Source organism: Nicotiana tabacum, chromosome 4 (genome assembly GCF_000715075.1).
Source record: "Nicotiana tabacum cultivar K326 chromosome 4, ASM71507v2, whole genome shotgun sequence".
NCBI classification, from domain to species: Eukaryota; Viridiplantae; Streptophyta; class Magnoliopsida; order Solanales; family Solanaceae; genus Nicotiana; species Nicotiana tabacum.
The window spans coordinates 45,049,542-45,062,173 of NC_134083.1; the positions used below are offsets into that span (position 1 = coordinate 45,049,542).

Sequence of the window (12,632 nt, forward strand, 5' to 3'; positions counted from 1 at the left end):
CCCTTATTCTGTGTAGTTAAACTGTGACATACTACTTACTTGATTTATCTCCATTGTCATTATTGTTAAACTTTTCTCTCTGTCTTTTATTATTCCAGTAGGGCCTGACCTGACCTTGTCACTACTCTACCGAGGTTAGGCTTGGCACTTACTGGGTACCATTGTAGCGTACTCATACTACGCCTCTGCACATCTTTTTTGTGCAGATCCAGGTACATCTTATCAGGCCAGGCATCAGTGAATTAGACGTACGAGGAGATTTCGAGATATATCTGCCAGCGTCTGCAGACTCCGGAGTCCCCTTCTATCCTTATTATGTTGCTTTCTTATTTTCTTTAGACTATGATATATAGAGATATTGAGGATAGATCCTTAGAAGCTTGTGACTTATTTCTACCGGGTTTTGGGAGTTGTAATTATGTGAATTTGCAGATTTATTTATTTTAGATTTCTATTGTTATTCCGCACTGATAGGCTTACCTAGTTTTAGAGACTAGGTGCCATCGACATCCTACGGAGGGAATTTGGGGTCGTGACAATATTAAACACATGTATCTTTGAAACGTTTTTTAAAATTTTTTATTGACTATAAAAATCTATCATTTGTTAAACAAATATGTTTTTATTATTTCAAATAAGTATTAAAAATAAATATTTTTATTGTTTTTATATTTAAAATATGTTCATATTTGAATATGATTAAACAAATTGAGTGTCATGAAAAATTAAATGTATGGATATATTATAAAAATTATAAATAAAATAATATAAAGTTATTTTGATTATAAGTAAAATACCTAGGTAAAAGAATATTATATAGTATATAATATAGAAGGTATTATATAAATGAGAGGATTTATAATGTCAAGGGCGTAATAAACTTTTCAAGTTAAATTATTATAAAATATGGTCAATGTGACTTTTGTGATAAATAGAGCAAAATAAAATAATTTTTGTGTAACAAAAGAAAGAAAAATGACTTTTAAGTACTACACACAAAGTTAAATAATTTTTACGTAACAAAAAAAAGAATAATAATTTTTGCGTAATGAACATAGACTTGAATGACGAAGATGAAATTTACTCATCCATCGTACAAATGAAATAAGATTATTACACATGCCTTTCACATTTGTGGAAAGTGCTAAAAAATTTAATAAGTCAAACGAATTGATCAAAAACATCGTACATTTGTGTTCGTTGGGAGTTGGAACCCAATCAAGAGGGAAGTACACTTTTCAGTTCAATGTCTATAGTGTCATTTTTGTGTATACAAAATCTATCCACTCTTTTAAAAGGAATATTATCAAGCATATAATACTCACAAAAGGTTTACTATGAGACCACTTTTATTCTTCTCTATCTATTCTTTTTTCTTAAAAGAAAAAAAAGAATAACATGTGATTACAAATATATTTTTCTCAAATTTTAAAAGTCGAATTAAGAGTTAAAGGTGTCTTTTAGCAAAATATCGAGATTTTCTTTCTCAAAATATTGATATGTGTGACTAACCAGTGATTCAAGGGTATAGTAGTCATTATAACAGTAAACCTCACGTAGTATCATTCTTGTGTGTAAAATCTTGCTTCAGTTTCAAGCGTTGGAAGCTCCGAAATCCAACACCCAAAACTCCAAGCCTCCATTGAAACAATGTCGACATCCGTGAACTTAGAAGATGTTCCGTCGGAAAGCCTCATGTCGGAGCTCCTCCGCCGCATGCGGTGTTCCTCCAAGCCTGACAAACGTCTTATTCTCATTGGTAATTATACTCACATCTGCTCTCTTTTGTTTGTGTGTATATCTGACGTTCACTGTCAAAATTCTTTCCTTTTACTTTATCATATGTTTTTTGCCAATCAGATCCACACGATTTATTTATTACTTTGTTTGTTTTGCTTTATGGTGTGTTATCGGTACATATATGTGGTGTTCACTCTCAAAGTTCTTTCTTTGAGTACTTTATATGGTTTTTGCCCTCATAATACTATCAGATCTACAGTTTTTCCATTTCAGTTAAGCAGAATTTTGTAATTGATTAGTTTATTTCTGTTGGGTTTTGCTCCTTGGGGTTTTGGGAGTGGGAGGGACATTGTGCATACTGTAAACGAGAGGAAAGTTCTGGAATTTACGTGAATTTTATCGTTTAGAGGATGAGACAAGATCTTCCAGAAAAAAAATCTCTGTTTTACACAGGTTGCAATAGGTTAAATTTATTAAGTGAAGTGATCAAAGAGTAAAATTGCACCCTTACCTTGCTCCCATTATTTACCATGCTCCTTGTCGGTGGCATTGTTCGAATTTGTGATACGCGCCTTACCTGTATCTCTCACGTCGTATCCTTAGCACTGAACCAAAGTCGTGAGGCGTATTTTGGGTTAATATCTATGTCTGAAGTCTTCTCTATATTTTTTAAAACAAGGTGACATAGATATATGATCTTTTTGGTACTACATTTGTGTCAGATGTTACTTATCCACAAATAAAATTGTGTGAGATGTTGAAAAGTCTAGAAGATTGGTTATGAATATTAGGAAAGTAAAAGAAAGAGTCTAGAAAGTCAGAAGTGATAAAAGGTTTGTGAAATTGGGAGGCACTAGGAGTGCAATAACTATGATATGAGAAGAAGCGAGTAGAAATGGTAAAACTTTGCCTTGTTTTGGTATGGGAAATCTTCAGCTCGAAGATGTGCTGCCTCCTTTTCCAACATTTCTGGAATTGGCTTGAAGTAGGATGCCATGGGGGATCTTGATGGAAGATAAAATATTTTGAAAATAAGAGAATTTTGACCATGTCAAATAACATCTACCTGCCCTGCGTGCGTGTCGGCTTATTTTTAAATCCGTACTGTTGCATTTTGGTTTCAAGTCTAAACAAATAATATGCTATGTCAAGCTACAATAGTATTCCTTAAAAGGAGTAATGAGTCAACCGAGCTTTCAAGTTAAAATAGGGATTCTGCCAGAGCATCTGGTTTCCTGACTATTTGTAATGGATAATTTGGTAATGATCCTAGCTTTTATGTTGTTAGCTTTCACGATACAAGAATTGAAGGTTAAGATCAAGTGTATATAACACTTAAAGTGATTTCATGTTGGCTTGTTTGGTTTTTTGCTGATATTGGGTGGAAGTAGCTATACTCTTCTCTGGTAAAGTGCTCTCTCTATATGCGAATGTTCTATGGTGTTTTTCCTTTTGGGAATCTCTTTGTGATTCAAGTCAAGCTACTACCCGCTCAACCCTTGGAACACTAAACCAGGGTGTCATCCTTCGGTCTGGAGTACCTAGACTTGATTGATTCTCAATAGTGTAAATAGAAAGGCAAAAAACATTCCAATGGATTCCACATGCCTCAAGGAGAAGACTGGACAATAATTTGCCTCCTGTTTCATGTTTGGGTCTCTTGGCATTTTTTTCTTCTCTAAGCTTTTTGCATAATGCTCGTAGGCGGCGGATATATAGGTGGTTGAAAGTTTTAGCCAAGGATATATATTTGGATTGGGTTTGGAGCTGGTTATTCTTAATGAGTTATACCAATTCTTCTTTTTCCTAGTTGACTAGTATATTTATTTCATAGCAATTGTGTTTTAATATTTCTGTTCTGGTTTACCATTGTTCTAGTTTCTCTGGACAAACAATGTCATCCATGTGCTCAATCTGAAGTCATTTGGGTGTTGAGTTCTCATCATATGGACTTATATGTAGAATTATTCTCTTTTGTTTTGCCATATTTTTGTGATAGATAATTCTATAGATTTTCCTTCTCTCTCCAAACTATTATTATGTTGAGATCTCTTTTTTTTTTTTGATAAGGTAAACTAAAAACTAGAAATATTTTGCAGGCCCACCTGGATCAGGGAAAGGAACGCAATCTCCTATCATTAAAGATGAGTATTGCTTGTGTCATTTAGCCACTGGGGACATGCTGAGAGCTGCTGTTGCTGCCAAAACGCCTTTGGGCATTAAGGCGAAGGAGGCCATGGATAAGGTCACATTGGGTGTTTATTTTGATTATTATTATGGTTTTCTGACTACCCTGCTTCTTTCAAGTTTCAACTAGAGAATACAAGAGAGAACACATTGGTTTTCCTTTCCTCAGTAAAATTGTTTTTGTACTATCTTTTCAGGGAGAACTTGTTTCTGATGACTTGGTTGTTGGTATCATAGACGAAGCACTAAAGAAGCCGTCATGTCAAAAAGGATTCATTCTTGATGGATTCCCTAGGACTGTGGTGCAAGCAGAAAAGGTTTTTTTCCTGTTAATCCATGACTATTTATGCTTATATTGTCTTTATGTTCAATTCTTGCCAGCTTTGAATCTTTGTAGTAGGAAATCATGTCGTTCTCTGCTTATTGCAGCTTGATGAGATGCTTCAAAATCGAGGGACTAAAATTGATAAGGTCCTTAATTTTGCGATTGATGATGCCATCTTGGAGGAGAGAATTACCGGACGTTGGATCCACCCAGCTAGTGGTCGTTCATACCATACAAAATTTGCACCTCCAAAAGTACCTGGGGTAGATGATGTAAGATAATACTGTCAAAATTTATTTATTTAATTGGTCTGTTCTGATAATACTGTTGTTCCTCTCTAACTTATCAAAAATAAAGAAGAAGTCTTTTTGCTGAAGTAGTTCATTGTAATGTGTCTGCAAAGACTGAGCAATTGTTTGTTTACAATTTTATAATCGTTATTGTCTGCTATGCAACTTATATTCTGTCAGAAAAACTTAGTTTCATAACTTTCTATATTAAGGACTTTCTCCACAAAAAAAAAAAGGAAGCTCTGACATCTGAATCTAATTAAATTTTATTTGTCTTCATGAAGGTCACTGGAGAGCCTTTGATACAACGTAAAGATGATACTTCTGCTGTTCTCAAGTCAAGGCTGGAAGGCTTCCATAGGCAAACTGAGCCGGTAAATAGCTGTTTATCTCTTCTGATTGTGGGAGAAAGGGGAAAAAAGGAAAAATCATCTGTTTATCTAGTTGCTTTGGTAGAGAATTGATCTCAATCTAATATTCAAGCCCTGAATGAACTGAGTAGGTAGGATTCCTTTGGGGAAAGTATGTCCAGACTAAGAATTGCATTTGGGAATCTAACATAATGTATACGAGATTTGGCAACATTTACCACTCTGTCACTCGAAGTGTTGAAAAGAGAGATTTTTCAGTTTGCAATTGATTATAGCCTTTCATTTTAGGACAAAGATTATATACACAGGGTATAGCAGTCATTTGACCTAATAATGTTTGTTTATTTTAGTTCAATACATGTGAAAGCCAATGATCCATTTTTGTTGTCTGTTTGGGCTCTACTTTAGTCTCTGTCTCATGCTAAAGCTGTTTTGTTTTAATGTACAGGTCATTGACTACTACGCCAAGAAGGGTAATGTAGTGAATCTTCCTGCGGAGAAACCACCACAGATGGTCACAAATGAAGTCAAGAAAGCTCTCTCCTGATCGAAGGATGCCAAACTTTTTTGTTTAAAGGCTAGAAAATTGAACTCTGAATTTTGGTTTAACCCGTTATATTTCTAGGTGACTGACTTGGCTATTTATCTTTTATGGCACTAGGTTGGTACCAACCCCTTATGAACATCACAAAGATGGTGTATTTATTTTATTTTTAACATTGAAATCTAGTGAGCTTTTGCAGAGTGCCGTAGGAATTTGCACAAAGTTATTACTCTTTTGAGCCAGATTGAATTCAGAGGAGTGTAACAGAAGATGCAAAGTAGGAGCCACGATTTTCGAGTGTGTGGGAGGGTAACTGAAACGGCTTCTGGGTTCTGGAAATGTTATTTTCAGTAGTCTGCTTTTATGAAACATTAGTTTATCTGTCAACAGACTTATCATTTACAGGTTGCTCCACAAAAGCATCTCTCTTAGCTGCCCTCTTTTAGAAGAAAACAGTTTGTTTCCCCTGAAATAATGTTTCAAGAGGTTTAAGCTCTAACCAATATGAAAAAGATATCACGAGAAGAAACTATGTTCTAGGTGTTTGCAGGTTGCTTTATTGGCCTAACTTTTTTTATAGTTCCAAGCAATTCAGACAAGGCGCTTCTTGGTATAGTGCTATTTTGTCTGCTGAAACTAGTGTAGCATGTTTTCAATTAGATTTTTATTACTTTGTTGTATTATACAGCACAAAAATTGTCTGAATAACCTTTAATTAGATGGCGGTTGTGCCCCATTACAAGTAAGAAAAATGTGTTCTGCCTGCGTATCTCAACCTCCTGCGCTCCATTAAGGATGGGTTGTCAAAATTGAGAGAAGACGACTTAATGCAGTTTTAGTCGATCCTAACTTTGATCTTTTCTCAACGATAGCCTTTTGTAAGTACATATTGAGCATGTAAAGATTATACTAGTAATTGTTCTCCGATGGAAACAGTTGCAAGTAGAAAAAGAAAGTCATAGAAGCTGCCATGTCTTCCTTCGCCGGCAAGTACCTAAAAATGATGATTGCGAGGCTGCACCATCGATGCAAATCTCACATAGAACATCGAATGCGTAGATAATTGTCCATCTTTGAGAGTGAAGGAACCGTGAAGTAATAAAAAAACAGAGCTCCAGAAAATTTGAGTGTGAGAGTTGCAAATGCTACTAGAAGTTCACCTGCAGTTATGTTGCCAAAAATCGTCTCCGGAGGCTTCCCTTGTTCTGGTCATTCATTTGTTTTAGTTCCCTCCCACCCTTACCCTCTTCGAGGGAAGTTAAGGGTCTACAATATTCAATAAGTAGAAGTAAGAGGGGTTTCTTTGCAATTTGCAACTCTTTTTAGAAAAATAGTCGTACACGGGAAAACTGCAATATACAGTTGGTTAAGTTCTGGCGGGAAACGGAGAAAAGAATCTTGTAACCAACTTAACGGCAAATAATATCTTGACCAAAATCTCCCCTTCATCAGTTCTCTGATTTACTACGCTTCAAGTTTCTGTTATTCCACAGTTTTGTCTCTAGAAAACCATCTTCACCTGAATACATTTCTCTGCTTTTCTTCCACAAGAGCTTCTGTAAATTTCTCAGAGAATCTTCAATGGCGAGAACAAGAAATTCCAAGAGCTCATTCATCTCTCTCAACCCATCATTCTTCACTCATTTGCTCTCACTATTTCCCTTCAATTCCCTCAATTACTCACCCAAAAGGAACTCAAGAAACACCCAAACACATCTCTATTCATCTCCATTTCTCTCTTTCTGTTTCCTCTCTCTGCTCATTTTCCTCACTTTCTTTGGCATTTTGATGCTCACATTCACAACCCTTTTCCAAAATTCAGTCCCATGCCCTGAGACTTCTTCTTCTCCTCTGTTATTAGCCTCTATTTTGGCTGCAGCATCAGGTTCTGTTCAAGATGACCCAATTACTCTATCTACTGGAGCAATGGTGCCGCTTCCGGCTCACGGGGCGGTTGGAAATATTTCCGAGGAGGAAAAAGAGTTCTGGAAACAACCAGATAATCAGGGATACATCCCTTGTTTGGATTTCAGTCTCAAGAATCGAAAAGCCTCTGCAAAGATTTCCAAAGAGAGGAGGAAATTTTTGGTTGTTGTTGCTTCAGGAGGATTGAATCAGCAAAGGAATCAGATTGTTGATGCAGTTGTCATAGCAAGAATTCTTGGAGCTGCTCTCGTTGTTCCTGTTTTGCAAGTAAATCACATTTGGGGTGATGATAGGTAAAATATGAAGTTCCCCTTGGTTTTTTTCAACTGTTTTGACTCATTTGGTTTTCAAGATTATAAGTACTTACTTTTGTGTGCAGTGAATTTTCGGATATATTCGATGTTGAACATTTCAAGAAAACTTTGAAAGCTGATGTTCGAATTGTGACATCATTGCCATCTACACATTTTGTTTCTAAACAGACTATCAATCGTGAACTTCCTTTTCATGTATCACCGCTCTGGCTTAGAGCCAGATTTCTCAAACAAGTAAGAAATTGAAACTGCTCCTTTTGCTGTACTAATACTTGAGTTGAGTAGTGAATTGGTCATCCTGATTTTAGCATTGCCTATTGTCTAAATTTGTTATGTCCGTTCAATTTAGTCATAACTTTATGTTACATTTAATTTTATAGCTAAACGAAGAAGGTCTGCTTATATTGAAAGGATTAGATTCTAAACTCTCAAAGAATCTTCCACCTGACTTGCAGAAGCTCAAATGCAAGGTAATACAACGAACTGCAGCTTGTTTTCTGAACTAGTGATTAAGCTAAGTAGTTAAAAAAAATTGAGGAAGTAACTTCCTTGTTTTGTTGCAACACAGGTTGCATTCCATGCATTAAGATTTGCAACTCCAATTAGGGAGCTAAGCTATCAGATAGCTAGAAGAATGTGGATTGAAGGTCCTTATGTTGCTATCCATCTCAGATTAGAGAAGGATGTTTGGATCCGAACCGGATGTCTTACCGGTTTAGGCAAGCAATTTGACAGTATTATAAGTAGAGAAAGGGAATCTCACCCTGAATACCTCACTGGCAAGTTGAACATGACTCATGCACAACGGCGACTTGCAGGACTTTGTCCTTTAAATGCATCAGAAATGGCAAGGTAAAATTTGTTTAAGTCCTTGACCATGTTTTGTTATACTTTAAAATGACCTAAAATCATTCTCAAATGGGGCATTATATGTTACAGATTTCTGAATGGTTTAGGAGTACCAAGCAGCGCTCATATATATGTTGCTGGAGGAGAACCCTTTGGAGGCGCGCAAGCTATGCAGCCTCTACAAAAGGAGTTTCCAAATTTAGTCACAAAACATACATTGGAGCGAAATGGAGAGCTCACTCCATACTTGGAAAAATCTTCAATGTTGGCAGCTATCGACTACATTGTGTCTTTGAGCAGTGATGTTTTCATCAATTCCCATGGAGGTAACATGGGCCGAGCTCTCGAGGTATTAAGTAGCAATAGACTTGTTATTTATTTACTGATTTTTTTAACATTGGACAATGCTGATTGTTTTTTGAACTTTGGTGGTCAGGGACATAGGGCATATGTAGGACACAGAAAGTACATAAAGCCAAACAAGAGAATGATGCTGCCTTTCTTTGAAGATCCATCTTTACCTGAGGAAGAATTCAAAAGGATAATAAAGAAACTGCACAGGAAAAGTCAGGGGCAACCTGAGCCGAGGACGAAGAAGATTGACAGAGATGTAATAGCATATCCTGTCCCTGAGTGTATGTGCAAGCCATAATAGACATATCTCTGTGTCAACAATTTAGATCACTGGGGCTAAAATTTTGTATGCAAATGGTCATTCCAGTTTTAACAGTCAAATTTCCAGTTTGCCAAGTCTAAAATAGCAGTATGGGGACTAGTCAGATAATAAATCAGTATTGTAGAGTAAAACAAAAGGATATGAGAAAGTATTTAAAGTAAGGGTACAACTTCTAAGACAAAGGTAAAGGCTAAAACGTTATACTTTACACAGATCTGGCACATATTCTTAATAGTAAAGTGGAGTCTTTTCCACTTTAATCGCATTGCACTAACTAAAGTAAAGAAATGCATCTATTCCTCGTCACAGAAGAACGTAACTAGTAAATAAGAATTGAATAAAAATGAATCTGTTAACAACGACAACAACAACAACCCAGTATAATCCCACTAGTGGGGTCTGGGAAGGGTAGTTTATACGCAGACCTTACACATACCCTAAGGTAGAGAGACTGTTTTCGATAGACCCGCGGCTCCCTCCCTCCAAAAATGAATCTGTTAAGTGAAAATAATATAGGAAACTGAAAGTTGACTGCATGCTCATTCCAACTAGTGTTTCATATTTGAAGAGACGGAGGAGCCAAATTTTTAAGTTTATGGGTTCCAAAATTAAGATATGACAACTTATTAGGTTCGTGATAAATTATTTATACATAATAAGTGGGTTTAAGTTACTGGGTCTGTCGGATCCATAATTGCTACTTTAGCTTTGCTCCTGCTTTTTGTGCACAAAAATTTATTATCATTGGCATTGGTCCAAACCTTAGCGGAAACGTTTTACAAAAATTATATGTAAAATAAAAATAAAAACATAATGCTTTGAATTTGCCAATATTTTCTATAAGAAAAGTAATAGTTTAAAGAATATCTACTTGGCTTCAACAATTCACTTCTATGAAATGTTAGTATAAGAGCAGTACATAAAATAAAGTTTTTAGTGACGATGTTGGTCTTCTGTGGCGACCTCCATAGACCACAGTCGCGACTCGCCACCAAAAAGTAGATCTTCTTTAGCCTCCCCGAGAGAAGTGCTATATGTCGCCGTTTGAATTGGCAACTACATTTCAGTGACGACCGTCTGTGGCGACCTCCACAGTCACCGCAAAACGTAGTGCCAAGTCGCCCTGCACGAAGTGCTATGTGTCGCCATTTGAATTGTGACTTACCATAACTGACGACTCTGCCTGAGTCGCCACCAAAAGTTGTGATAGGTGTAGCTAAAATTTATTTTACAACAACATAGCCAGTATTATCCCACACCATGGGGTCTGAGGAGTTTAGTGTATACGAAAACCTTACTCCTAACTTGTGAGGATAGAGAGGCAAAATTTATTTTGTGACGCTATATTTTTATATATTTTTGTGACAACTTTGGTCGCTATAAAACTAACGATCTTAATGAATAATCGATATAGGTGTCAAGGGGCAGGGCCAGGCCGGTCAGGGGTAGAGGAAAAAGGAACCGGCCGTTTTCATTATCGGGCCGGTTTCGGTTATTTTTTACCGTGTTTATCAGTGCAAAATTTAACCTGAACGGTTCCGGATGGGCCTTTTTTAAAAAAAAAAATATTTTGTATTTTGTATAACAATCGTAATTTATAAAATTTTAAAAAAATTCAAAAAATAGCTTCTTAATCCGATCTGATTAACCCGTTCCCATATGACTTGACCATAACGGGTCGTACAGGTCCGATTAACCGGTACCAAAAATTTACTCAGCACAGTCCGGTCCCCGTCCCAACCCAGCCCTGCCCGGCCCCTTACCACCGATCCGGTTTAAAATTGGTCTGGGCCGATCCGGAACCGGGCCAGCCCGACCCGTTTGACAGCCATAGTTGAAACATTAATAATTCGAGGACTGATGCATATATCTTGACGTGATTTGATCCGGTAATGACAAACTTGAGAAAACACATTTTGAAAAAAGTACCTAGCCTTTCTTTCAAGTTCCAACAATAGAAGTTTATAGAAATGTGTCCATTACAATAAGGCGATTGTGTGTGTGGGCGGGGAGCCGGAGGAGAATAATCTGAACGAATTTGCACCTATTTGTATTGAAAATTGGTAGTTAAATTATAAGCATATATGATTTTCTCCCAACATTAAAACATTTCTTCTATAGGCGTTAAAGAGTTACAAAACGCAAATGCAATTTCACTTGATATATGGATTAGTTTCTATGTTTTAATTCCAACACTGAATTCGTATTCTTTAAAATGATTAACCAACTAACTATTGACTGATGAAATACGTAGACTTATATAGATAACTCGCGTTCAACCTACCTAGATCACTAATTTTGTTTAGTTCTTAAAATATCAATTGAAATCAACAAAGTGAAATTAAGTCACTTGAGCAAACTGTAGCATAATATCGTGAAACCGACATCATATATTATAAATGTCTGTTTTCAAGAAAGAAAAAGAAAAAGAAAGATAGCACTATATTTGACATTTTAAAAAATTTCAAGAATCTAGAAACTGAATAATTAGAAATTAATAATATTGAGTTTTGAACTACAATTTTGAAAGAAAGATATGCACTTAAATTAGTTTTCAGTAAACATTCTTAAAAACAATTTGATATGTTTGTGCAAAAACTGTATATAAGTTGTTTATAGTGGAGAATTTAATCTTTTGAATGCAAAATCAATTTTTTCCCCTAATGTGTGTAAAGTGAATACACAAAAGAAAGGGATCACCTTTCTATCTTTTTCCCTCTCTTCATTAGCGTCGCCCTCAAGCAGACTTTTCTAAAGTAACCACTACACCCATAAGATCCAAATAAATTGGATCGAGAGGAGAATAATCGAAACGAATCTGCACCTATTTGTAGGGGGAAGCGATTGGAGAATAATCAGAACGAATCTGCACCTATTTGTAGAGGGAAGCGATTCAGAACGAATCTGCACCTATTTGTATGTTGGTACTTAAATTATAAGCTTATATGATTTTCTTCCAACATTAACATTAAGACCTTTCTTCTATAAGCGTTAAAGAGTTGCAAAACTCAAATGTAATTTCACTTGGTATATGGGTTAGTTTCTATGTTTTAATTCCAATACTGAATTCGTATTCTTTAAAATGATTAATCAACTAACTATTGACTAATGAAATACGTGGACTTACATAGATCACTCGCATTGAAACCTACATAGATCACTAATTTTGTTTACTTCTTTAAAATATCAATTGAAATCAACAAAGTGAAATTAAGTCACTTGAGCAAACTTTAGCATAAAATCGTGAAAGCGGCATCATATATTATAAATGTCTGTTTTCAAGAAAGAAAAAGAAAAAGAAAGTTAGCACCATATTTGACATTTTAAAAAATTTCAAGAGTCCATAGAAACTGAATAATTAGAAATTACTAATATTGAGTTTTGAACTAAAATTTTGAATAAAAAGATAT

At 35.7% G+C, this 12,632-nt stretch overlaps 1 protein-coding gene and 1 pseudogene across 1 annotated transcript; both read left to right on the forward strand.

Annotated features, from left to right (window-relative positions):
* Positions 1–1,532: 1,532 nt before the first annotated feature.
* LOC107800414 (adenylate kinase 4) lies at positions 1,533–5,655 on the forward strand. Its single transcript, XM_016623576.2, has 6 exons — positions 1,533–1,759; positions 3,840–3,985; positions 4,125–4,244; positions 4,357–4,524; positions 4,827–4,916; positions 5,362–5,655. The coding sequence occupies exons 1-6, from the start codon at positions 1,651–1,653 to the stop codon at positions 5,458–5,460; spliced, it is 732 nt and encodes a 243-aa protein (XP_016479062.1). The 5' UTR covers positions 1,533–1,650; the 3' UTR covers positions 5,461–5,655.
* A 1,256-nt stretch (positions 5,656–6,911) lies between these two features.
* LOC107800413 (O-fucosyltransferase 37-like) lies at positions 6,912–9,352 on the forward strand (annotated as a pseudogene).
* The last annotated feature ends 3,280 nt before the right edge of the window (positions 9,353–12,632 follow it).